Source organism: Paroedura picta, chromosome 3, assembly GCF_049243985.1.
Source record: "Paroedura picta isolate Pp20150507F chromosome 3, Ppicta_v3.0, whole genome shotgun sequence".
NCBI lineage: Eukaryota > Metazoa > Chordata > Lepidosauria > Squamata > Gekkonidae > Paroedura > Paroedura picta.
The window spans coordinates 2,569,385-2,596,108 of NC_135371.1; the positions used below are offsets into that span (position 1 = coordinate 2,569,385).

Here is a 26,724-nt window from a genome sequence, read left to right on the forward strand (position 1 = left end):
CCAGGGAAAATGAAAATATCTCGCCTGCTCCCTTCCTGGGGCCCCGTTTCCAGCCTACCGTTTGGAAACATTTCCGCAGCCTCCCCAGCGACCCCTGCGTGGCGGAGTGCCAGGTCTGCCACACCCTTGTCCGGAGGGGCACAAACCGCCAGCACCTGTCCTCCTCCGTCCTCCGCAGGCACCTGCAAAGGGCACACCCCGCTATGTTGCCGCCGGAGGAGAGGGTGGCAGCCAGCGGGAGGAAGAACAGGCCCCCTCCCTCTCAGCAGGGAGCAGCAGTGGGGGAGCAGCGGGCCCCTCCAAGAAAGGCTCCTCGCGCTCGGAGTGCCGTGGGCGGGACAGCAAGGCAGGCCACCCTCCGAGAGGTCCTTCCCCCTGGGACGCCGACAGTGTCACCCAGAAGGGCTAGAGGGAGGGCCCGGGAAGCCGTCACTCACCTCGTGGGCGGGATGATCGCTGTGGATGCCCAAGCCTTCTCCCTCGTGGAGGACGTGGCCTTTCGGCAGCTGCTGCATCAACATCTGGCTCCCTGGTACTCCGTCCCCTTGCAGAGGGACAGGAGCTGACCAGACGCACCGGCTATTGAGCTGGTCAAGGGTCCTCTTTGTAGTTCGAGGCGGCTTGCGATAGCAGCTAAAAACGTTCCCAGCTACACCCAAAAATAAAATAGCAAACCCCACAGCTCTTGCCCCGCGCTCCCTTAAAAGATGCCTGCTGCTCAAGCCCCCGTAACAGCCCTGGCAATCCAGCCGGCCTTGCAACGCCTCTGGATGTCCGTCAAGTGGGGACAGGGGCTCTCCTCTTCAGGGAGTGAAGTCCACAGAGCCACAAAAACCCAGCTGGAAACAGTCAGGACCTTTACAGGTTGAATGTCTGGACAGCATCAGTATTACAAAATTGTACGGTTTTTGTCAGGCACAAATTAAAAACTTCCAAAATGAAACACAAGTACACGGCCCACAGGGTATTGCAAGAACCGTTCTCTGAACCGCTCCGCCAAGCTGCCAAAATCCCTGCTTTGCGGCTGTTGTGAGAATGTTCCCGAGTTCTTCTTTTGTGCAGGAGAGGTGTGAAAAATGCCCAGTTTATTGGGGAAGGGGGGGGTTAATAAAGAGAAGTGGACTCAGTATGTAGGTTTAAACCTCTGCTTGTGGGTTCCTTCTTAATCTGTGTTTCAAGCCGGCTTTTGGAGCTGCAACGGCTAGTTCAGTAAGGGGACGGGAGTGGAGTGGAAAGCATCCCCGTTGACTCTCCATTAATACTGTAGAAGAAAAGGGGGAAAATACTGTAGAAGAAGAGCTGTTTTTTTTTATGCCCTGCTTTTCACTACTCAAAGAAGTACCAAAGCAGCTGACAAATTTCCCACAATAGACGCCCTATGACTTAGGTGGGGGCTGAGAGAGCTTTGAGAGAACTGTGTCTGGTTCAAGGTCATCCAGCTGGCTGCATGTGGAAGAGTGAGTATCAAACCCACTTTTCCAGAGTGGAATCCACCAGTCTTGAACCACTACATCAGGGGTAGTCAAACTGTGGCCCGCCAGATGTCCATGGACTACAATTCCCAGAAGCCCTGGGGCTTCTGGGAATTGTGGTCCATGGACATCTGGAGGGCCGCAGTTTGACTACCCCTGCACTACATCATGCTGGCTGCTACCACCCTAGCTCTCGGTAGACCAGGGGTGTCTGTAGACTGGGGCCCGGAACTGGCCTGGCCAGGTCTCTTATCCAGCCCACAAGCAACTGGTACGAGACAGGGAAGGCAGGAGGCTGCTGGAGGAACAGGTCCTGCAGTAAGGTATGTGTGGTCGAAGCTGCCACGGACAGGTTTGGTATCCCTTGGATAAAACCTACCCTTGAATATGGTTAAGTACATTTATTGGGGCTTTTGGGGATTCACCAATCAATCATCAGCTTTCATGCCTAGGAATCAATTGCTTTTATTTGTATTTTTGAGTAAAAAAACCCAACATTGTTAATTGGGTTTGCCTGTGTCGTTTCTAAAGTTTACACCTCTTATATCCGGCCTGACAAGGTAACATTGATGCCAGAGGTTGATGCCGCTGCTAGATCCCTCTCTGTCAAGTAGAAGAAGAGTTGGTTTTTACACCCTGCTTATCACAACCTGAAGAAGGCTCAAAGCGACTTACAAACACCTTCCCTCCCCCTTTATTAAATTTGTATACTGCCCTTTCCAGGGGCTCAGGAAAGGTAGGTGGGACTGAGAGAACTCTGAGAGAACTGGGACTGGCCCAAGGTCACCCAGCTGGCATGCATGTGTAGGAGGAGCGGGGGGGGTCAGACCTGGCTCCCCAATGATGGGCATCATGCGGTAACCCCGGGGCTCCCATCTGCACACCCCCTGCATCCTGACACACCCTCAGCTACTGGCCTCTGAAGAGAGTGAGGAGGTGGTTCAGTCACCATTCTCCTCTTGCTGCATTCCAGCATGCCTATTTCCCAGTGTGGCGCTTGAGCACCCATGTCCCCAACCCCTGGGAACCTCCCACATTTATGAAGTGCCAATCCTGCCCCTCCTTTTGTGCTCCCTCCCCACTCCTGACAGACGGCATGGGATGGTGGGCTCCCTTCCTCCCCTCTGTGCCTGCAGGGGGGGCCTTGTTATGACGGTCTTCCTCTCTGTCAAGAGATTGTTTCTCTAATCTGAAGTTCCTGTTGGGAACATGGAAATTGATGTCCCTTGAAAAAGCCACACAGCCAAACGTGTCGGGATTCGTTTAATATTTGGACATTAAAGAGCCGCTGGAGTCCGAGGACTCCGCAGAAGTCTGTTCCTTATACTGTAACATTTGATTCCCCATCTTGGTATCCCTGGGCCCTTTGACTTGAATTGAAAGGGTACAGAGGAGAGTGACGATGATCTGGGGCCAAGGGACCAAGCCCTATGAAGATAGGTTGAGGGACTTGGGATTGTTCAGCCTGGAGAAAAGGAGGTTGAGAGGGGACATGATATCCCTCTTTAAGTATTTGAAAGGTTGTCATTTGGAGGGCAGGATGCTGTTCCCATTGTCTGCAGAGGAGAGGACGTGCAGTAATGGGTTTAAACTTCAAGTACAACGATATAGGCTAGATATCAGGAACAAAATTTTCACAGAGTAGTTCAGCAGTGGAATAGGCTGCCTAAGGAGGTGGTGAGCTCCCCCTCACTGGAAGTCTTCAAGCTTCTCTTGGATGCTTTAGGATGCTTAGGGCTGATCCTGCATGGAGCAGGGGGTTGGACTAGATGGCCTCTGTGGCCCCTTCCAACTCTAAGATTCTATCATTCTATGATTCTATGACCTGTGGACTGTCAAGGGGGATACTCCCACCATGCATCTCTTCAGCCTCAGAGTGCGCAGACAAGGATGCCAAGCAAGGGAGACATGAGCCAGTCCCTTTAGGGCCCTCGGGTGCCACTCTCCCGGCCGGAACTCCCTTGTTCTTTGTCTTGATCCAAACACAACCAGCAGACCTTCCCCTTTTGAGTGTGCTGAACTTGGCTGGGCTAAAGTCCGACGTGCAGCTTGGCCCTTCCCCAAGACCCGAAGGGCTCCAGTGACACAGGCCCTGCTGCCCCCCGGGGTGCCGGCCCCTTGACACGACCCCTGCGGCGGGAGGCCGGGAAGCCTCCTACATTGGCCTGCAGCGCGGAAGGGGTTAAGCCCAGCGAGCCTGTTGCTAGAGCGGCCGGGAGGGGGAAGGTTCCTTTCCTGCAGGAAGGCGGGGGCGGATTCTTGCGGGGGGGGGGGGAGGCGAGCAACGGCTCCTCCGGAGGTGCAGAAGCCCGGGACGGCCCGATCCAGGGAAGCTTTACTCGCAGGTAAGGCCGCGGAGGGAGAAGCTGGAGATCGCGGGAGGGAGGGAGGAAAGCGCCGTCCCCCCTGGTTTGCATGCGGTTGCCAACTCCCGGAGGGGGCATGCCTGCCCATTTGGGGAGGGGGGTCCGGGGAAAGGCCTGGTTTGGGGACCGGGGGGGGGGGCGGAGGTGGCATCAGAGGGGAACCAGGCCGGGGGGGGGGGTCCCCGTTTTCTCCAGGAAAGCTGATCTGTATCTCCTTGGGGGGGGGGGGGTTGCAGTATTTGGAGAGCTGCAGGCCTGTTGGCAACCCTGCTGGATACCTTTTTTTTTGTCCCGCCGCGTCAGCAGAGTCGGGGGAGGGACAGCCAGTGTCTTTCGGTACAGGGAAAGCTCAGTAGGCTGGGACTGCCCTTCTGATGCTGGACATTTGAATGTTGCACAAAACCAGGGGTAGTCAAACTGCGGCCCTCCAGATGCCCATGGACTACAATTCCCAATTGGACTACAATGCTGGCAGGGGCTCCTGGGAATTGTAGTCCATGGACATCTGGAGGGCCGCAGCTTGACTACCCCTGCACAAAACAAATCAAGGAGCAGAGACTTTTTTCCTTCCAGAAATTAAAAAAGGGGGGGGGGGCTTCAGGGGAAGGGGAGCTGGTGTCTGCCCCGGGATCTGCCCCAGCCCCATCCTGAGACCCAGAGGCCTTCCCACTGTGGGGGGCCGGGGCTGCCGGCTGGTGCCCAAGACCGGCCCAGCAGAGGAGAGGAGCATTTGAGAGAAAGGCCGCTGGTGCCCATGGAAACACCCCCAGCGCCCATGAATCACAGCAGAGGTGGCTCCCCGCTGGCAGGAAGGAGGGGGCAGAGCAGGCTGTCCTGGCCATGCCCCCTCAACCGCCTGTCTGCCCGCCAGAGACCCGAAGCCGGGAGGAAGAAATGGCCCAGGGGCACACATCAAGTGAGGGAAGGCTGGAGAGTCTGGGGTTTCCAGTTTAGAAAAGAGAAGGCGAAGGGGGGAGCGTGACGAAGGCTTGTAAATTCATCTTGGTCAGTTCTCTCTGCCTATCTTAACAAACCTGCTCTTGGGTTTGGGTGCCAGGCAAAAGAGGGGGGGGGGACTGGGAAATGCCAGGGCACAGTCACAGGAGGGCCCCACCAAGGGAGATGCAGGCAAGTGTATGCAAAGTTAGCCTTTGGGTGGTTAGGAGGCCCAGAAAGGAGTTCCAGATGGAGTCTAGTGGGATGAATCATTCACGCCAATTGAACGGCCAGAATGCCAAGCGACCTGGCTGGTCCTGCCCACCTCCAACTCCCGTCTTGCTGATGGGGGTTGCCAGTGTCCAGGTGAGGCCTGGATTTCGCCTGAATGACACCAGATCTCCACGCTACAGTTATCAGTTTGTGTGCGGAAACCGGCTCTATGCTTTAATGCCCTGCCCTCCCCAAACTCCAGCCCTTAATTTCCAGGGATTTCCAAATCCAGGGCTGGCAAACTTGTGCATTCGGCGGAGTTTGTTGTCTCCTCTGGCTCCTCTTCCTCCCAGCAGCCTTCGGGTGGGCAAATCTCCTGTCAGGGTGAGCAACCATCCATGGTCTTTACAGGGCTGGGCTGAGACTTGACCCCAAAACCTTCTGGACTCTGGGAAAGTGTGCTTCTCTCAGGGTGAGCTGGACTGTGGGGCCAGGAGGCAGCTGTGGGCCTGCTCTGGATGGAAGCCTTGTGGCATACGAGGGGTGCTGTTTGCCTGGGTTGGCTCCCCTTGGAAGGAGGAAGCCCTGGAGCCTTCTGAGGTCTCGGTGCTGTTGGCTTTCATGACAAACGTACTGGCAGAAACCAGAGCTCCACTGCCCCACCTCAGAGGCCCAGAGGGAGCGTTTCTGTGTCTCAACTTTCTTGAGCCAAACTTCCACTGAAACCTGCCTGCCTTTCCCTCCGGATCTCAGGTGTTCTTTCTACCCACAGACACATTCCTGCCACTTCCCCTCTGCTGGGTCCTTGGACAGAGCTCTCCCCTCACTCCTCAACCCTGTGGAAGAGATACAGATACTGGTGAAGGGGGCTACCTTTGCCTCTTGGGGCTTCAGTTTGCCTAAAGAACTAGCCCCTCAGACAAATGGAGAAAGTTAACTTCCCCAAACAAGAAAGGAGTCATAAGTAAAACAGTTGACACGTTGTTGTTTGTCATTGTTTGTCTCGTTCTGTCCCCCCAGGGAGAGGGCTCTCTGCACAGCCAAGTGAATAAAGAGATCTTTTCAGAGTCGGAGTTGACCCAAGAGAAGGGGAAGGAGATGGAGGAGCAGAACCCAGAAGGACCTGGAATGGACAAGACAGCAAGCCAAGGCCCCCATCCCACCCAAGCTGGGAGTGGTGCTGAATTCTGGGGAGGTTCTGGGCCAGAGATTGGTCATCATGTCATGACGATCTCGGATGTACATGGCCAACATTTCCGGCAGTTCCGCTACCAGGAGGCCGATGGGCCCAGAGAGGTTTGCAGCCGGCTCCATGGACTTTGCAACCGCTGGCTGGAGCCAGAGAGGCACACCAAGCAGCAGATCCTGGACCTGGTGATCCTGGAGCAGTTTCTGGCCATCCTGCCCCAGGAGATGCAGGGCTGGGTGAGAGGATGTGGGCCAGAGAACAGTTCACAAGCGGTGGCCCTGGCTGAAGGTTTCCTCCTGAGCCAAGCAGAGCAGGTAAGGGGGTTTCCTCATCTCATCCCATCCCTTGGTCACTTTTCCAGTCCATCTCTTACCCTTCTCCCTCATTGCTGTTTCAGACGTGGTCACCATCCATGAAGACAGAAGCCGCATTCTCTGAGGCAGAAGGGACTTCCTTGGAGCAAGGCCAGCAAGCACAAGCCCAGGACTGTGCCCGAGAGACCTTCTCCTGTGGTAAGGCCTCGTTGGGCCTGGGTGCGATTGGGGAGAGAGTTTGATGGGGAGAGAGTTCTGGTCAGGATAAGAAATGAAAAACTTCCTCACTCCACACAGACTTTAATTTGCAGTAGTCAGTGTCCGCTAACTGGTGCTTCTCAAAGGAAACTAGAGAAATTCATTGGTATAGAATTCCTCCCATTAATTAAAATATTCACATCTCACTTTCCTACCATGAGAGGAACTGAATTAATAACACTGTTAGCTGCAAGAGATAATTGCAATTAATTAATAAGCTGGCTCAAGACAGCAAAGGTCGATGAACCTGGGCCGAGGTATTCAGCCTGCTGAATCAAGGGAGTCTCCCCCTTCCAGGGCAGCAGAGCTGTGGGTCCAAGAATCCCGGGATGGGTCGGCCTCCGTGCCCCCCATGCACATCTGGGTGCTGCTGTGGGAGACCCGATGCTGGAGGAGGGATGGCAGGCTGTGGCTTGGCCCCCCAGGAGGTTTGGGGAGGGCCTGGAAGTGCCACTTGGGGCAGGTGTGATGTCCTCTTGATGTTGGGTCTGGCTGGGAAGTCAGATGTTGTGACGTTCGCATGACAACAGAAGCGCTGAGAACTCTGAGATCTTACCCTCAGATTTCCAGATGTGCTCCAGTTGCGACTGAACCAAATGTGAGAGGGACGTGTCATGTGACATCCTTTCCACCCCCACTTTCCCCTGCCCTCAAGCCAGACCCAGGGGGGCATGGGAGGGCTGGCCGGCAGGAGAGATACCTTTTGAGCTCCAGAGTTCACAGGGCACATTTCAAGTCTCGCAGAAGCCTGAAATACGTTGGCCGCATTTGTAATCCCTCAGGTGCTTCTTCTGTCCCTCCCACAGAATTTAGGAAATGGTGTGGAAGAATGTGCGGAGTGTGCACAGGGCGAGGATTCAAACTTTGGGGAAGTGGGTGTGGGAAGCAGGGGAGGAGCTAGCCAATGAAACAGGAACTCAGGAAAAACACCCTTCCTGCCTCCTTTCTCTCACTAACAGGCAGCGGAGAGATGCAGTTGAGCAGCCGTCTTTTTGGAGATCTGAAAATGGCTGCCTTACCTGCAGTCCAGGTAGGAGAGATGAGTGCAGACCACCTGCCCCTCCCCTTTTCTCAAGGAGGCTGTTGACCCTGCAGTTTCCACAGGTTCTGTAGGTGAGAAGCCCCTCTCAGTGCCACTCTCTTCACCCCTCCGAAAACTTACAGCCTGTCTCCGCCGAGGTGATTCCCTTCCAGAGGGCCTTCTCTGCATGGCATAATCTCTGAGGAGGGAATCTGCTTTTTCTTCCAGCATCCCTTTTCCTTTGAGGAGGTGGCCGTCTCTTTCGCCGAGGCAGAGTGGGAACTCCTGGATCCAGGCCAAAAAGCTCTCTACAGGGAAGTCATGCTGGAGAACTGTGGGAATTTAGCCTCTCTGGGTAAGGATCTTTCATCGGTGCCAAAGGTGTGAATTGCTGGCTTTGGGATGAGCCACGAATTAAAACTTTGAATGGCAACACACACTTTTGACGCCCAGGGTCAACTGAGGCCAGTGTTGTGGCCGTCACCCAAGGCAGAGAAGATCGCCTGTCCTGAGGCAGAGGAGTTCTTAATTTCTGTGTTGCCAACCTTTAGCAGTCACCCTTCCCCCTGGATAGTGTGACAAACAGCCACTCTGTACTAAAAGCTCAGCCAAGTTCTGGGCTGATGGCAGGGAGGTGCCTGGCACGAAATGAGCCCATTTGGAAAACAAGCCCATCAACAACGATCTTGCCATGGCTCAGTCTGTGATAAGTTCATGGAAGTAACTTACCAGGGATGCTGAGGAGGTCTTTAGAGGTCACAATAAGCCCTATGGCTTTTCGTCATAATTCAGGCTGGGCAGCCATTCATGCATTTGCGAAAACCCAGCTACCAAAATCGCTTGCAGACCCAAGTTATAGGCTTTTAGAGGAAGCCAAAATGCCCCACAGCCCTGCTGTCATGGAAGATTCCCAGGATCTTTTCCCCAGAGATCCTTAGAGACATACAACAGCATGCCATAATAGAACAACCTGGGGAATCTGGTTTGTGGAGCATCGACCGCTGATTCATCTGTTCTCATAGTTCCTACGCCCCATACTGGAGAGCCTGGTTGCCTTGCTCTGTAGACTCCAACGCTCCCAAGCCTTTCGAGTGCCTTTTGTCCTGTCGGCTGACCGCCTTGCTTAGGCCGTCAGACCCTGCAGGTATGCTGCAGTCATTCTGGGCGTGTCCTCCCCCTCACTGGTAAGACCCCCCCCCTCACATTACAAACACCTGCAAGTTGGTTGAGGCCACTTCGTAATCACATTGAGAGGAACTAGGGTGCTTTGCCTCACAGATCTGTCCCCCTTGGGATTGTGGGCTTTCGGTTTGACCAAGTCTCCATCCTTGCAAAAGAATATTTACTCTTGAATTTCTTTCCTTGCCCATATACCAATGACACTTTCTCTCCTTTTCTATCTGCAAAAGATGCCAGAAGAGAGGCTGCGGTGGAGACAGACAAAGGCCTTGCACCTGCCGAAGGCCTGGAGAATTTCTCAAGGGCATCCCAAGAGCATATCTCCTTCCCAAGTGAGCTGGCTGAGCGTGAGTATCCTCCCCAGTTGTGTCAAGGGAACAGGCAAAGAGTAGCCATGGGGGATTTGGATTCACTTCTGAGCAACATTTGGTTGAGTAGAATCATACAGCCTGCTGGGAAAGGAAAGGGGAGACCTTCTAGGGCAGGGGTAGTCAAACTTCGGCCCTCCAGATGTCCATGGTAGGGGCTCATGGGAATTGTAGTCCTTGGACATCTGGAGGGCCGCAGTTTGACTACCCCTGTTCTAGGGGCTGGGATTGGGAGGATACGGAAGCCCTTCTGGTCTCAGCTGTTGTTCTTCAGGGCATACAGCCACATAGATTTCTTTTGGACCTTACCTGCCCTCCCAGGTGTTAATGGTTTCTCTCTTTTTATTCCAGCAGAAGATGATCGGAGGAATGAGGAGGTTGAGAAATTTGATCTGCAGTTTCCAGATGGAATTGAAAATGAAGACTTCAAAGAAAAAGTCATAAATCAAGGTAGACCTATGAGAAAGAGAGGCAGCTGTGTGGTTGAGACGAGAGATGGAAGGCAATATAATGCACACATTCCAAAGCAGAGGATCCTGGAGGCAAGGAGATCCATTCAGTATGAAAGTTACTTCAGATACAGATCACAGCTTCTATACCAAGGAGTAGGCAGAGGGGAAAAACTATTTGAATGCTTAGAGTGTGGAAAGAGATTTAGTAGGAATGGAATACTTAAACGGCATCAAGAAACTCACAGAGAAGATAAACCCTTTGAATGCTTATTGTGTGGAAAGAAATTCAGTTCAAATGGCAGACTTCAACGGCACCAAAAAACCCACACAGGAGAGAAACCTTTTGAATGTGTAGAGTGTGGAAAGAAATTCAATAGGAGTGATAGTCTTCAAGAACATCAAAGAATCCACACAGGGGAGAACCCTTTTGAATGCCTAGAGTGTGGAAAGGGATTCAGTCGAAGTGGCCATCTCGAGCTGCATCAAAGAACCCACACAGGGGAGAAACCTTTTGAATGCTCACTGTGTGGAAAGAGATTTAGTGGGAAGAGCAGTCTTCAACTGCATCTAAGAACCCACATAGAGGGAAAACCTTTTGAATGCTCACTGTGTGGAAAGAGATTCAGGCAGAGCAGCAGTCTTCAACAGCACCAAAGAATCCACACAGGGGAGAAACCATTTGAGTGCTCTGAGTGTGGAAAGAGATTCAGGCAGAATGGCAGACTTCAAGAGCATCAAAGAATCCACACAGGGGAGAACCCTTTTGAATGCCTAGTCTGTGGAAAGAAATTCAGTCAAATTGGCCATCTTCAACAGCATCAGAGAAACCACACAGGGGAAAAACTTTTTGGATGCTCAGAATGTGGAAAGAAATTTAGTAGAAAGGCCAGTCTTCAAGATCATCAGAGAACCCACACAGGGGAGAAACCTTTTGAATGCTCTGAGTGTGGAAAGACATTCAGTGGGAAGTGCAGTCTTCAAGTGCATCGAAGAACACACACAGGGGAGAAACCTTATGAATGCTCATTGTGTGGAAAGAAATTTGGTTGGAGTAACCATCTTCTGGTACATCACAGAATCCACACAGGGGAGAAACCTTTTGAATGTTCAGAGTGCGGAAAGAGATTTAGTGGAAAGGGTAGTCTTCAACTGCATCTAAGAACCCACACAGGGGAGAAACCTTTTGAATGCTCTGTGTGTGGAATGAGATTCAGTCGGAGCAGTTATCTTCAACAACATCAGAGGACCCACACAGGAGAGAAACCTTTTCAGTGTTCAGTGTGTGGAACAAGATTCAGTCGGCGAGGCCATCTTCAGCAGCATCAGAGAACTCACACTGGGGAGAAACCTTATGAATGCTCAGTGTGCCAAAAGAAATTCACTAGAAATGCCAGTCTTCAACTGCACCAAATAACTCACATAATGGAGAAACCTTTTGCGTGGTCAGAATGTGGGGAAAGTTTCACTTAGCATGGAAATCTTCAAGATCAGTTCATGTTGTCTTTAGTCTGGAGGACTCCACACAAGAAAATAATCTCATAAATACTCAGAGAGTGGCAAAAGTTTGATGCACAGATTCGATTATGAAGTTCCTCAGTTAATCCATTCAAGACTGAAACATCCCTACAGCTGGTTCTAAAGGGGGGAGGTCTTATTCAAACCCGCAGGTATTAGCACTTCATAAAGTAGGCACACAAATAAAGGCCTTTTTAGTGGTTACCTTACTTTGTGAAACTTGCTTATTTTGGTTATCTGCCAATCTGATGTTTATAAAGCTGTGTTTTTCCAACCCTGTGACCCCATTGGTAAATTGAGGGTAATGGATATCTACAGCACATAGTGTGACCATCTGGCATCCTTAATTCAGAAAACTGATTATCTGACAGGGAGTTCTAGAGAGGCATTTTTCAACCCTAACCCTTCCCCAGTCCAGCCTGCTGTAGAATTAATTTGGGTTGAAAGGGAATGTTTTGTCCCCCACACCTTAGCACATTTGAAGGTGTCAGACCCCTCCAACATCCAGTATCGTGGAAATGGATGGGTATTCCTGGGGTTAGAATCATTTATTTATTTATTTATATTTATTTATCATACTTCTATACCGCCCTCCCCGGAGGCTCAGGGCAGTTTACATTATAAGAGAGAACCATACATAAAACAGTCTGTAGAACATGTACATTGATAACCAACAATTGCAACCAACACAACACAGTATAACAGTAAACAGTTGTGATACAAACAGGTCCAGGGCTTGTTGATGGGATTCTGAGGGGGGTGGCTTATTGATTGAATTCTGAGGGGGGGAGTGGGGGGGAGCAGGGGCCCTTGGTCGCTGTAGATTACGTCTGGTCTCGGCCAAATGCCTGGTGGAGGAGCTCCTTTTTGCAGGCCCTGCGGAACTGTTTAAGCTCCGTCAGGGCCCTGATCTCCTCTGGGAGCTCGTTCCACCAGGTAGGGGCCAGAACAGAGAATGCTCTGGCCCTGGTCGAGACCAGACGGACTTCTTTAGGGCCAGGGATCCTTAGCTGATTGGAAGCAGTACAGCGTAGAGCTCTTTTGGGGGCATAGGCAGGGAGGCGGTCCCTCAGGTACACTGGGCCCTGACCGCATATGGCCTTGAAGGTAATTACCAGGACCTTTAGTCTGATCCGGAATTCAACAGGTAACCATTGCAGCTGATGGAGAATAGGCCGGATATGGGACCTCCACGGTGTTGCCGTGAGGATCCTGGCTGCTGCATTTTGAACTAGTTGTAGTTTCCGGGTCAGGGCTAAGGGCAGGCCTGCGTAGAGCGAGTTACAAAAGTCCAGTCTAGAGGTGACCGTCGCATGGATCACTGTGGCTAGGTGTTCTGGGGCCAGGTAGGGCGCTAGTAGTTTGGCTTGGCGGAGATGGTAGAATGCCAGCCGCGCTACCTTTGTGATCTGGGCCTCCATTGTGAGGGAGGCGTCCAGAATCACGCCTAGGTTCCTGGCAGAGTGAGCCGTGGAGAGCTGCACGCCATCCAGGGTAGGCAGGCGCGCTTCCTCGCATGGGCCCTTCCTACCTAGCCACAGGACCCCCGTCTTTGAAGGATTGAGCTTCAGATGACTCTGCTTGAGCCATCTCATCCCTGCTTCCAGGCAGCTGGCTAATGCTTCTGGGGGAGAGTCAGGGCGGCCATCCATCAGGAGGAGGAGCTGGGTATCATCTGCATATTGATGGCAACCCAGCCCAAACTTCCGTACCAGCTGTGCGAGAGGGCGCATGAAGATGTTGAATAGGATAGGAGAGAGGACCGCTCCTTGTGGGACTCCACAAGTAAGTTGCCGGCGGCCTGATGTTTTCTCTCCTATTGCAACCCTCTGTCCACGATCCTGGAGGAAGGAGATCAGCCATTGAAGGGCTGTCCCTTGTATTCCAGCATCGATGAGGCGGCGAGCTAAAAGCTCATGATCGACTGTGTCGAACGCTGCTGAGAGGTCTAGTAATATCAGCAGTGCCGACCTGCCTCGATCCAACTGGCGACGGAGGTCGTCCGTCAGGGTGACTAGCGCTGTCTCTACCCCATGGCCAGTCCGGAAGCCAGACAGAGATGGGTCTAGGACCGAAGCTTCTTCCAGGTATTCCGTCAGTTGGTTTGCGACAGCCCTTTCTATCATCTTGCCCATAGAGTTGGAAGGGGCCATACAGGCCATCTAGTCCAACTGCCTGCTCAGTACGGGATCAGCTGAAAGCACCTGTCCAGCTGCTGCTTAAAGACCACCTGCGGGGGGGGCACCTCTATAGGCAGCCTTTTCCACTGCTGAACTACTTTGACTGTGAATTTTTCCCCCTGATCTCTATCTGGTACTGTTCTACATATGATTTAAATCCATTCCTGCAAGTCCCGTCCTCTGCTGCCAACAGGAAACATTCCCTGTCCTCCTCCGAGTGATAACCTTTGAAATACTTAGAGAGAGCAATCATGTCTCCTTTCCACCCCTGGCTGAACATTCCCAAGTCCCTCGGCCTCTCCTCCTCAGTCCTCGTTGCTCTCCTCTGCCCCCTCTCCATTTTGTCCACATCCTTTTTGAAGTGAGGCCTCCAGAACTGCACACAGGACTCCAGGTGGGGCCTGACTATACAGTGAGGCTATGACATCTTGTGATTTTTTGATGTGATGCTTCTGTGGATACAGCCCAAGACTGCATTTGCCTTCTTTATCGTTGCATCACACTGTCTGCTCGTATGTAGCTTACAGTCCTCAGCTACCCCACGATTATGTTCACACACTCTACCACCCAGGAGTGTATCTCTCATCCAGTCTGCATGCTTCCTATTTAAAACTCTGTAATTCTCCTTACTGAATTGCATCTTATTTGCCCACTTTTCCAGCATGTTCATATCTTATTGAACTCTCAGTCTTCTGGGGTGTTCTCTACTCCTCCCAGTCTGGGGTCATCTGCAAATTTAATGAGTAGCCCCTCCACCCCCTCATCCACATCCACATCATTAATAAAACTCTAGCGGACCCAGCATCCCACTGCTCACCTCCAAGCCGATGAAACACCATTGACAACCACTCTTTGGGTGCAGTTTTCTCACAATTTCCCTGTCCACCTAATGATCTGAGCATCTAGCCTGCAGTATTCCAGTTTACCCATCAGAATATCATGAGGAACTTTGTCCGAGGTCTTACTGAAATCCAGGTAAGCAACCTAAACTGAGTTTCCACAATCGAGTAAGCTGTCATTTGGTCTAAGAAGGAAACCAGGTCTGGCAGGGCCTGTTTGAGACAGATCTGTGCCGACTTCCTCAGATTGCCAACTTTTCCTTCAGAAGTTTGCAGATCGACCCCTCTGCTATCTGCTCCATGATCTTTCCCGTGACTGAGGTCAGACTCACTGGTCTGTGGTTTCCTGAGTCATCTCTCCTCCCTTTTTTGAAGGCTGGGATAACATTCACTCTCCTCCAGTCTTCTTGGACTTCTCCAGTTCTCCAAGAGCTCCTAAAGATGACGGGCAAGGGTCCTGCAAGCTCTCCAGAAAGTTCTTTGAGTACTCTTGGGTGCACAACCCTCTGGCCGAGGGGATCTGAACTCATTCAGTGCAGGCCGGTGCCTCTCGACAACCTCTCTGTCCAGGTCATCCTGCCACCTAGACGCAAGACCTTGCCTACTACCGTGCCTAGGTGTATCCATGCTCTTCTGGGGAGAAAACAGGCAAAATAAGTACTGAGCCTTTCTTTACTCTCTCTCTCTGCTCTGTAAGAGTTTCTCCATTTTCACCCAACAGTAGCTGATGAATGTTGTCGGACATAAATTCCCCAATCCCAGTTGTCCTACCAGCCCCCCCCCTCCCCGATTCTCTCATAGGGAATCCTTTGGACTCTCCCTCCCCTATTTCATGAGCTTGCAATGGCTGGGAGTAAGTCCTGAGCCAAGGCTTATTCCACAAAAACGATTAAAGGATACTACAGAATATGGAAAGACTCTTCCCGTTTCATGTACAGAACTAGGACTATGAAGCTGTCCAGTCCCAATATTATCCCAGGACACCTCTTGTGTTTCCTTCCCCCAAGTGCCTGTCTCCATCATTAACATCTACACTAGCCGTTCTCAACTTTATTTTTGACCATTGAGAAACCTTTGAAATATTCTCCAGGCGTCAAGAAATCCCAGAAGTAGTTAGATTGTGCAGGAGATGCGGCCCCCCCCCACCCCCTCCAAGTTCATCCCTGGCCATTTTTTTTGGGGGGGGGTGACATGACCATATAGGGCCCTGTCACCCAATACATGTTTGACACATTTAAGGTCCCCGGAGCCTCTCCCTTGGGAGACAGCCCTTCCGGGGGGGGAGGGGGGGAGGGCACCTGCCCCCCAAGGCTTCTCCCTCCCAACGGGGCTACCCCCCCCCCCGGTGCTTGTGCCTGCCCGCCTGGCCCCCATTGGGGGGGGGGAACAGCCCCCTGCTGCTGGACGCCTCTGAGCAAGCGAGACCCTCTTCCCGGGGGGCGGGGGGGGGCTGCAAGGGGGCGGGGGTCCCACTCCGGCCTCCCCCCGGGCTCCTTCCCTTCCCTGCCCCCCCCTCCCTCCCTCCCTCCTTCCTCCGAGGGGCGGGCCGGGCGCCCTCCCCCCTCTGCCTGCCTGCCTGCCTGCCTGCCGGAGGGCCAGATTAGCAGCGCCGCCGCCTGCGGAGAGGGGCGGGGAGGGGAGGGGGGCCGGAAGGGCGGCCAGACGGGCTCGGGAAGGCGTCGGGGCCCGGCAGGTGAGGCCTTGGGCTGCCGGCCCATTGGGGGGGGGAGGGGTCCCGGGGACGGCCGGCCGGGGCGGTGGCACCGGGGGGGGGCAGGCCGGGGAGGGGGCCCGTTCCTCCAGGGCGGTCTCCTGGAGGCTGGCAACCGGGTTTCCCCGCTACGCAAGCGGAGGGGGGGTGTTGTTTTTTTTGGGGGGGGGCTCAGCGCCTTCCCGTGCCAGACCAGCCACCTGCCAGGAAGGGCCAGTCCGCCGCTGCGCATTTCAGCCTGTGGTCCTCCAGGTGTCCATGGACTACAATTCCCATGAGCCCCTGCCAGCCTCTGGAGGGCCACAGGACGTGGGGGGGGGCGCTCGGAAGAGGAGGGCGTCGTTTGGCCGGGAGGGGGAGGGGGCGGAGTCTGTTGCCAAGGGGCAGAGGGTGGCCGGGGCAACTCCACCACGGCCCACCAATCACAGCACAAGACGAGGCAGAGAGGGGCGGAGCATTCTGACCTGACCACGCCCCCCGGTACCCACCTGAGGCCCGGTGGAAGGGGTGGGGTGGGCTGGGGGGGGGCACCGGTCACTGCCAGCCTATGAGGCAGGGCTGGAGAGTCTGGGCCCATCACTTTCGAAAAGAGAATTGGGGGAGTGTGTGTGTGTTTGAATCAAAGAGATTTATAAAGTTAGCAAAGGTCATTTCCCTCTCCCAGAATCCTACCATGGGGGGCCAGAAACACTCCAGTGGGTGCCTCTGCCAGGCATTGATATGGTTTCTCCCCTGTGTGAATTTTTGGATGGCGAGCTGTGTAGTAAGGACTCTTGGGGCGTTCCCTGCTCTCAGGCCATATATAGGGTGTCCCCCCCCCCCCTGTTTGAATTCTTTGATGGGAAGTCAGGCTGTCAGTCTAACGAAGCGTTTTCCACACCCCAAGCAATGATATGGTTTCACCCCAGTGTGAATTCCGTGGTGGGAAATGAGGCCGACAGTCCGATGGAATCCCCCCCCCCACACCCTGGGCAGTTTTGGACTTTCTACCCAGGGGAAGTTCTTTGATGGGAAGTCGGATTATGAGACCTACAGAAGTTTTTCCACACTCCAGACATTATGTGGCTCCTTTCCTGTGCGGATTCTTCCATGGGAAGTCAGGCTGTTGTCCAGGCATTTCTGTGGCTTCTCCTCAGTGGGAATTCTTTCTCAGAAGTGAAGCTGAGGAAAGTCTCCCGCAGACTCCGGGCATTTCCGTGGTTTCTTCTCTGTGTGAATGATTTGCCGTGAAGTGAGGCTCTTGATCCATTGGAAGCTTTCCCCCCACTCCAGGCATTTATGCAATCTCCCTCCGGCAGGAAGTCTTTTCATGGGAAGGAAAGATTCGAATGAGTAGCCGTGTTGGCCTGAAGGAGCACAATAAAACCAGGGTCCAGCAGCACCTTTAAGGCCAACAAAGATTTATTCAGGGCGGGAGCTTTCGAGTGCAAGCCCTCTTCCTCGGACCATGGGAAGGAAGGCAGTCAGGCCGACTGAAGCTTTATTGGCTTGGAAGTAAAACTGTCAGTCTGATGGAAGCTTTCCCCACACTTCAGCTATTCATGTGGTTTTTGCCCATGTGTGAATTTGTTAATGGGCCGTTGTCACTCCCCTTTTCCACACTCCAGGCATCTCTGATGTCTCTCTGATGTGTGAATTCTTTAATGGCAGGTACCGTAAGCTGTGTTCTACTCGTGAAGCTTCTTCCGTGCTCCAGAGAGCCACCGACTGATCTGCGGACCTGTCCCGGTCCCCGGACTAGGGGTTGGGGACCACTGTCCCAGGCAATTGACCTCCGTTACATAGAACATCTTAAAGGGTGCAGCCTTGGGCCCAGAATGATGGCCTTACTTCTAGCAGCAAGATCCTTTTGTAGCAGTGCCTTGGGCCTCCCTCTTCCCCGTAAAACTCATTTCTCACTCGCTGGGCAATGGAAGGCTGAAGGAAGGCTTCTCCGGTGGCACATGAGTCACATAAGCCCAATACCATATGGATGCTGGAGGGTATTACTCAGGTTTACTTTTTTGAAGCCACTCTGTTCAACAAGGCCTCCATGCTGGCCTCCGACAGGGCCTTCCATTGCTGCAAACCTTGGAGCTCTCCTGGTCTCCCCCTCCAGTGGGGCTCTGGCCTCCAGGATCCCTAACCTTTCCCTCTTGTCCTTTTGGGGCTTCGGTTTACCTTAAGGGCTGGCCCCTTGGACAGAGAGACTTCACCTTCCCAAAGAACCAAGGAGCCGTATGTAAAATACCTTGCTGTGTAGTGCAGCAAAATGATATTAAATCTGGGCTACAAACGACAAGAAGCACTTTTACTCTGACCCATCAGGGCAGTTCTCACTCATCTCCTGAGGCTATGAAAATCTGAGATGTTCAGCGGTGTCTCTCCAGGCTTTTTAAATTTTCCTTTTGACACGTTGCTGTCTGTCTCTCTCTGTTCCCCCCAGGGAGAGACCTCTGTGCATAGCCAAGGGAATAAAGGCATCTTTGCATGTTCAGAGGAGACCCAAGAGAAGGGGAAGGAGATTGGTGGGCAGGACCCAGAAGGACCTGGAACCGGCAAGACAGCAAGCCAAGGCCCCCCTCCCACCCAAGCTGGGATTGGTGCTGAATTCTGGGAAATCCCCGTGCCGGAGGTCCTGACCACGGACACCATGGCCTTTGATGTACACTGCCGACGCTTCCGGCACTTCCACTACCAGGAGGCTGCTGGGCCCCGAGAGGTTTGCAGCCGGCTCCACGGACTCTGCAACCGCTGGCTGGAGCCGGAGAGGCACACCAAGCAGCAGATCCTGGACCTGGTGATCCTGGAGCAGTTCCTGGCCCTCCTGCCCCAGGAGATGCAGGGCTGGGTCAGAGGATGCGGGCCGGAGAGCAGTTCCCAGGCGGTGGCCCTGGCCGAAGGCTTCCTCCTGAGCCAGGTGGAGGAGAAGAGGCAGGCAGAGCAGGTGAGAGGGTTTCTCTCCAGGTATCTCCAATTCAAGCAATGATTTTGGGCCACATCCTAAAGTTTGCTTGAGTGATATTTCTCCAATGGCCTCCTCCATCCCTCTCTTCTACTAGAAAATGTCTTATCCCTCCAGATAACTCTCACCAGTGTTGTTGATGGGAGGGTGTAGAGCGGGGCAGGACCCATTCCTTGGTCTCGTTCCTTACCTCTCTCCCTTGCTGCTGTTTCAGACGTGGGGACCACCTGTGAAGACAGAAGCCGCATTCTCTGAGGCAGAAGGAGCTTCCTTGGAGCAAGGGCAGCAGGATCGTGTCCAGGTAGGGGAGATGGGCAGGGGACAGCCGAGGTCCTCCCTCTTTTCTCAAGGGGCTTTTTGCTTCTGCGGTTTCAACAAGGTGTCTGGGTGAGAGCCATACTTCCAGTGTGCCCTCTCACCCTGGCATGACCTCTAACAAGGGAATTGGCTCTTCCCTGCAGCGTCCCTTTTCCTTTGAGGAGGTGGCCGTCCATTTCACCGAGGCAGAGTGGGCCCTGCTGGATCCAGAACAAAGAGCTCTCTGCAAGGAAGTGATTCTGGAGATCTATGGGAATTTAGACTTTCTGGGTAAGGATCTTTCCTAGGTGCCAAAGGTGTGAATTGGGATGACCTTGAATCAAAACCTTGAATAACAGAGCACTGTTTTGACACCTGTCCCATTAATTGCCCAGGGACAACTGAGGCAGTGCTGTGACCGTCACCCAAGCTAGAGAAGGTGGCGTGAGGGGCCCTCAGAGAGACTCAGGAAGGGACCAGATCCTCACTTCTGTGTTGCCAAAAGCCAAAACCTCTCTTGCAGAGCAGATAACATTTTACAACTTTGCCTACTCTCACGGACAAACCAAAACATTTGGCCAGATCTCTGCCAGAACGAGCCAAGAAATAAAATTGCTCTTATCCATCTTTCTTGCTGTGGAAACATGGGAGGGGTGTAGAACCGAGGGAAGCCTCTCCCCCAAGGCTTGCTGGGAGTCAGGCGAATCTCCTCGAACTGCCATCAAGACCTGAGGTGACAGCAGGCCTAGCCCTGCAGACCAGCCAGTCCTGGCTTGCAAATACTACTACGCCCTCCCATTAGATTGAACAGACCTTCCAGGGGAATGTATGGTCAGACCCAGCTCTCCCCATGTTGAGCAAAACCCAGTCATGACATAACCAGTTACCACCTTCTGAGGTCTGGCCTTAACAAGATAAGGGTGATGGCTGCAGGGAGGCTCAAATGACAAACACCTGCGAGTTGGACCTGGCCACTTCATGATCCCATTACCCCTTGGGAGGAACTAGGGCACTTTGCCCCACAGATCTGTTCCCCTTGGGATTGTGGGCTCTGAGTTGGATCAGACTTCCATCCTTGCAAAAGAATATTTACTCATCGGTTTTTCCCCTCCTCATATAATAATTATCACTTTTTTTTCCTCTCTCTCTGCAAAAGAATCCAGAAGCATAAGAGAGACTTTGGTGGAGCCAGGCAATGGCCTCGCATCTGAAGAAAGGCTGGAGAGTTTCTCAAGAGGATCCCAAGAGCAGATTTCTTTTCCAAGTGAGCTGGCTGAGAGTGAGTCTCCTTCATGGTTATGTCAAGGGAGCAGGCAAAGATTAGCATTGGGGGAATTTGGACTCACTTCTGAGCAACATTGGCTTCGGGACAATCATGGAGCCAGCTCAGAAAGGAGTGGGGGGAGATCTTCTGGGGGGAGGGAGGGGGACAGGAGGGCCACTTGAAGGGATGGAAGAACAGGGATTCCTTTGGACCTTACCTGCCCTCCCAGGTGTTAATGGGCTCTCTCTTTATTCCAGTCGAAGATGATCAGAGGAACGAGGAGGGTAAGAAATTAGAACATCAGTTTTCAGCTCAAGTTAAAAACGAAGACTTGAAAGAAAAAGTCAGAACTCAAGGTAGACTTAAGAGAAAGAAAGTTGAGAAAAGAGAAGGAAGAAAATTTAAAGTACGTTTTCTGAAGAATAGACTCATGAAGGTAAGGCCATCCATTCAGTATGAAAATCACTTCAGATACAGGTCACAGCTGCTTCTATACCAAGAAATCGAAAGAGGGGAGAAACCATTTGAAAGCGCAGAGAGATTTATTAGGTGTGGCGAACTTCAAAAGCATCAAGAAACTCACAAAGCGAATAAACCATTTGAATGCGTAGTGTGTGGCAAGAAATTCTGTTTAAATGGCAGACTTCAACGGCACCAAAGAACACACACAGGGGAGAAACCTTTTGAATGCTCTGAATGTGGAAAGAAATTCAAGAGGAGTGACTGTCTTCAAGAACATCAGAGAACCCACACAGGGGAGAACCCTTTTGAATGCTCAGAGTGTGGGAAAGGATTCAGTCGGAGTGGCCATCTTCAGCTGCATCAAAGGACCCATACAGGGGAGAAACCTTTTGAATGCTCTGAGTGTGGAAAGAAATTTACTGGAAAAGGAAGTCTTCAACTACATCTAAGAACCCACACAGAGGGGAAACCTTTTGAATGCTCTGAGTGTGGAAAGAGATTTAGTAGGAAGGCCAGTCTTCGAGTGCATCAAAGAATCCACACAGGGGAGAAACCTTTTGAATGCTCAGAGTGTGGAAAGAAATTCAGTTGGAGTAATCATCTTCAGCTGCATCAAAGAATCCACACAAGGGAGAACCCTTTTGAATGTTCAGAGTGTGGAATGAGGTTCAATCAGAGTGGCCATCTTCAACAGCATCTGAGAACCCATACAGGGGAGAAACCATTTGAATGTTCAGAGTGTGGAAAGAGATTTAGTAGGAGTGACCATCTTCAGGTGCATCAACGAATCCATACAGGGGGACAAACTTTCGAATGTTCAGAGTGTGGAAAGAGATTTAGTACGAAGGGCAGTCTTCAATTGCATGTAAGAACCCACACAGGGGAGAAACCTTTCGAATGCTCAGTGTGTGGAAGAAGATTCAGTCGGAGTGGCTATCTTCTACAACATCAGAGAACCCACACAGGAGAGAAACCTTTTGAATGTTCAGTGTGTGGAATGAGATTTAGTCGGCTTGGCATTCTTCAGCAGCATCAGAGAACCCACACAGGGGAGAAACCTTTTGAATGCTCCATGTGCAAAAAGAAATTCACTCGGAATGCCAGTCTCCAACTGCACCAAAAAACTCACATAGGAGAGAAACCTTTTGAGTGGTCAGAGTGTGGGGAAAGCTTCACTTAGCATGGAAATCTTCAGGATCAGCTTATGTTGAGATCACTCCCGTTTTTATAGTTCGCAGTTGTTCCCCAGAGGTCCGCATTGAGAGCATTTGCCTTCCTTTCCCCTCTCCTTTGTTCTGAATAGAGCCTGCCTTTCAGTTTCTGCACTTAAGGCAAGAGACAGGAAAAGGAAACATCCTGAGCCTTTCTTCTTTGTCACGTGTCCAACATCATTATATCATGTGTCCCTTGCCATTTTCTTGTCTTCGGGTCTCTTCTGCCCCCCCCCCCCATATCTGATATTACATTGCCTCCAATTTTTTTAAATTTGCCCCAATTGCATTATAATGGTGAGGCTTGGTAACCCAGAGATCTGACTTTAGTGGGGATTAAAATGTACTTCGATGGTGGATATTTTTATGACTGTATTGTTATAGATTGGTAGCTTGTTCTTTTGGCCATTTATTCCCTCCCACAAAGAAGAAGCAGAAAACTCATGATCCAGTTCTCACGTCACCAGCATCTTCAAAGCTATGTTCTAACCTAACCATAGGCACAGATTGGTTGAAGAAATTCTCGCAAAATGGCCATTAGCTCTCGCTTCCGTTGCATTCTGGCCTCGGCCATGTCTGTCCACCGTTTCTGCTTTCAGCGTTGGGAGAGGAGAGCCACTTAGTTGTCAGCAGAACTGAACAAGCATGCCAGAAGCCACGCTAGATCGGAGACTGATTCCCAGTGTTGTGCAGTTTTGTGCAATTATGAATCTGATGACTGCCATTTCGACATCCACCATGGATGCCTGTTCATTCTGCTTGAGGTGTTTGCTCAGTAGAGAACATCAGCTCCACCGTATGGGAAACATCCATCTCTTGGAGGTGCATCTGCTGGCTGAAAACGGTCATTGGAGAAGGTGTGCTTCAAGGAGCAGATGGCCCGGGTTGACGAGAGTGCGTTTCCCCAAGGAATGCTGGACCCAGGAACAAAGGACAGACTGGTGGCAGAACTTCGTGATCCCAGCCAGGATCAATGGTCAGTGGATCAGCAACTTCAGGATGACCTGCAACACCTTCCAGGAAATCATGGCTATGCTGAGAGGGAATATGGAGAGACGGACCTCCCGGCTGCCTTCCTCAGTTCCAACTGGAAAGATGGTTGCTGACTGCATTGTGGTACTTGGCCCATGCCACCTCCAACCACTGTGTGAGTCAGCAGTTGGGCACTGGAGTTTCCCCTGGAGATGTGCTTCATGCTGGAGGCTGAGCCTTACAGGAAGATCGTCTGCCTGGGCACAGAGAGGGGAAAGGTAAGCCTTCTTTTCATATTCTTCCCCCCTTTTGTGGCAGCCTGTGAATGTTATAACGCAATCACATTCGATCAGTCTGCGAAAAACAAGCAGCGAACACCATGGTGTTCTCTCTACATCTTGATGTGTCATTCATTCATTCATTCATTCATTCATTCATTCATTCATTCATTCATTTTTCCCTTATTTTTTCCCCTCTACAAAATATGGACAGTTTTGCATGCCTGGACAGGTGTCGTGTCCCAATCCGTGCACGGAGGAGATGGAATCACCTTTTCCTGCTCAGTTCTTCTGCAGGGGAGTTATCGGTTTCACTGGCGGCTTCATCGACACAGGGGTGGGGTGGAGTGGAGTGGAGGATGAAAGACGCCTTCATTTTCGGAAACTCCAAGTGATGTGGATGTGGGGCTGTTTGTGCTGGGAAGCCCCAGTTTCCTCGTCCCAGCACTGGTGATCTCTGATGGAGCTTACCTGCCAAGACGCTGACTGATGAAGCCCCACAGCAACCTGTGAAACGTGATCCAGAGAAACTTCACAAAGAAAAATGGTACCCACTCAAAAGAGCTGATGTTTCTGAAAAATTTAATTTATGTCAAAAGAAATATAAAGATGACATAAATGATTGAAACTCATACTAAGATAATATAAAAACTTGACAAATTGAACCTTTATAATCGACAATGAGCACTCTTCATATTGGAGGCAGGAGTGGTGCCTGTTGAGAGAATTGTTATGCTGTGTCAGTTAAGAGGCAGGTCAGAGAATCTCTTGGTCGGTGAATGCTTCTCTACGTTTCGGCCTCTGGGAAGGACTGTCTCAAGAAGTCACTGCAACAAAAGAAGTGTGTGTTATGAACATAGTTTTCTTCAGTGAAAATGCAAGAGATTGAATCTATTTGCTTTTACCAATTGAAAAAAGCGTCTAAGCTGTGTAAGTGTTCTTCATGTTTCTTAACTGAATATAAGTAAACATGGCTAACAGTGACTGAAAGAAAACTGAATGATTATTTCAAGGAAAACAATAACTGCCCCAGGGAAAAACAAGCTGATTGCTACTGATACAGCAATGTTATCTCAAAGCAAAACTTCCCCGCTTACTCTGCCTGGGAGTCTATGAAGACTAAATCCTATCACAGAGATTCATTCTCAAAGGCAGCAAGATTCTTTTCAATTACAAACCCAGCCACACATTTAGTTTTTACTACCAGGGATTTCAAAACCAGCCTCCGTTCTTGGAATACAGACTGTCCCCCACTCAGGTGTTCTTAACAATTCCCAGACCTGCACTTTCTGGGGGGGGGGGGCTACGTTTTCTCTCGTGGGGCAACACGGAGTGAGCAAGCAAAAGCTTCTTCTGATGCTGCCCAGTGGAACTTCATGGTCCTTCTGCAAAGAGGCTGAGGTTGGTTCCCAGGACCTTGTTCGCATTTCCTCGGTCCTTATTTGCAAATCTTAAATTATTCTTTACATTTTGGGTTGGATGCCCAAGTAAGTCACGAATAAGCAGGGCGGCACAATGCGCAGAGTGACTCCAGAGGAGACCCACTGAACAACCTTAGTGGGTGCTGCTGACGGCAGCCGGGCTGAAGCGCCCGGGAGAGGAGGCAGGCTGCATTTTTCATTTGCCTGCAGCACGGAAGGGGTTAAGCCCAGGGAGTCTTTTGCTAGAGAGGCCGAGCGAGGGAGGAGGGGGAAGGAGGAGTCGGCTTCTTACTGGGGGTTGAGGGGCCAGCAAAGGCTCCGGGGATGCAGCAGCAGGAGGCAGCCTGGCGGCCCCCGATCCAGCAAAGGTTTACTCCCAGGTAAGGCGTTGGAGGGTGAAGCTGGAGATCTTGGGTGGGTGGGTGGGAGGGAGGGAGGCGGGCTCCTTCCCACCCTGGTTTGCATGGGGTTGCCAACTCCCGGAGGGGACAATCCTGCACATTTGGGGAGGGGCATATTGGGAAAGACCATGTTTGGGGACGTGGGGGGGATCAGTTGGGACTTGGCCAGAGACTCCTCCCCCCAAGGCAGGCGCTTACTCCAGGGGAGCTGATCTGTGCTGGAGGTCGGTGGCCATCCTGGGAGGACTCTCAGGCACCAGGTTTGCCCCCAACAGGTAAGCGGAGTGTGGGGGGGGGGGGATAATCAGCGTCTTTTAGTGCAAGAAAAGCTGAATATACTGCAAGTGACAGTCTGTTGCTGGGCATTTCAGTTCTGCGGGAAGAAAACCATCAGACGGTGGCCTTTTTCTTTCAGGAGTCAAAAAGAGGGCTTGGGGGGAAGGGAGGTCCTGCCTGCTCTGGAATCAGCCGCCCCAGGGATACGTGGGCTTGAGCATGCGGTCGTGCAGGGAGAGACCACAGGGGTTCCCTGCACAGCTCCCCTGCCGGAGGCAGCCCTAACACCTTGCCGGATTCTCCCCCCTGCTCAGGCCCCCGGGAAGCACAACAGAGAGACCCACGGGAGGGGGGGGGCAGTCACAGGGGGCGTGGGTGCCAGCCTTGCAACTTGCAATGCCAGAAAATATACAGAGTTTTCCTTTTGGTGGCCAGGAGGCCCGGAAAGGAGTCCCACATGCCTCTTTCATGCTGATTGAACCCCCAGAATGCCAAGCAGTTTGGCTGGTGTCTCTCTCTCCCCCCCCCCCCCATCTCCCTGGTGTGGGGTTGCCAATGTCCAGGTAGGCTAATAAGAAAAGGAAAAAAAAAAAGGAACACAAAGCTGCACAGTTAGTATTTCTTCATTTCCTCTTAATCCTTCCACTGTAATGTGCCCTTCCCAGGCTCCAGCCCCAAATTCCCAGGGATTTCCAAATCCAGAGTTGACAGCAGAGTTTGTTGTCTCCTCCGGCTCCTCTTCCTCCCAGCAGCCTTCAGGTGGGCAAATCCCCTGTCAGGGTGAGCAACCATCCATGGTCTTTCCAGGGCTGGGCTGAGACTTGACCCCAAAGTGTGCTTCTCTCAGGGTGAGCTGGACTGTGGGGCCAGGAGGCAGCTGTGGGCCTGCTCTGGATGGAAGCCTTGTGGCATACGAGGGGTGCTGGTTGCCTGGGTTGGCTCCCCTTGGAAGGAGGAAGCCCTGGAGCCTTCTGTTGGCTTTCATGACACACGTACTGGCAGAAACCAGAGCTCCACTGCCCCACCTCAGAGGCCCAGAGGGAGCGTTTCTGCATCTCAGCATTCTTGAGCTAGATCTCAGCCGAAGCCTGCCTGCCTTTCCTTCCGGATCTCAGCCGCTCCTTCTTCCCACAAATTCCTTCCCCTTCCCCTCCACTGGGTGATTGGACGAAGCCCTTGCCTTGC

At 52.2% G+C, this 26,724-nt stretch overlaps 1 protein-coding gene across 1 annotated transcript in view; it reads left to right on the forward strand.

The window, feature by feature from the left end:
* The window catches only part of LOC143833820 (uncharacterized), a 36,790-nt gene that overhangs the window by 8,539 nt on the left and 1,527 nt on the right, over window positions 1-26,724 (forward strand). The window contains 13 exon segments of the mRNA XM_077330044.1: window positions 6,195-6,490; window positions 6,574-6,688; window positions 7,708-7,778; window positions 7,998-8,124; window positions 9,179-9,295; window positions 9,668-11,274; window positions 15,816-15,995; window positions 18,439-18,939; window positions 19,172-19,258; window positions 19,419-19,545; window positions 20,411-20,533; window positions 20,776-23,441; window positions 23,656-24,842. Coding sequence (XP_077186159.1) covers window positions 6,195-6,490; window positions 6,574-6,688; window positions 7,708-7,778; window positions 7,998-8,124; window positions 9,179-9,295; window positions 9,668-11,274; window positions 15,816-15,995; window positions 18,439-18,939; window positions 19,172-19,258; window positions 19,419-19,545; window positions 20,411-20,533; window positions 20,776-22,211 — 4,787 coding nt within the window. The 3' untranslated portion in view covers window positions 22,212-23,441; window positions 23,656-24,842.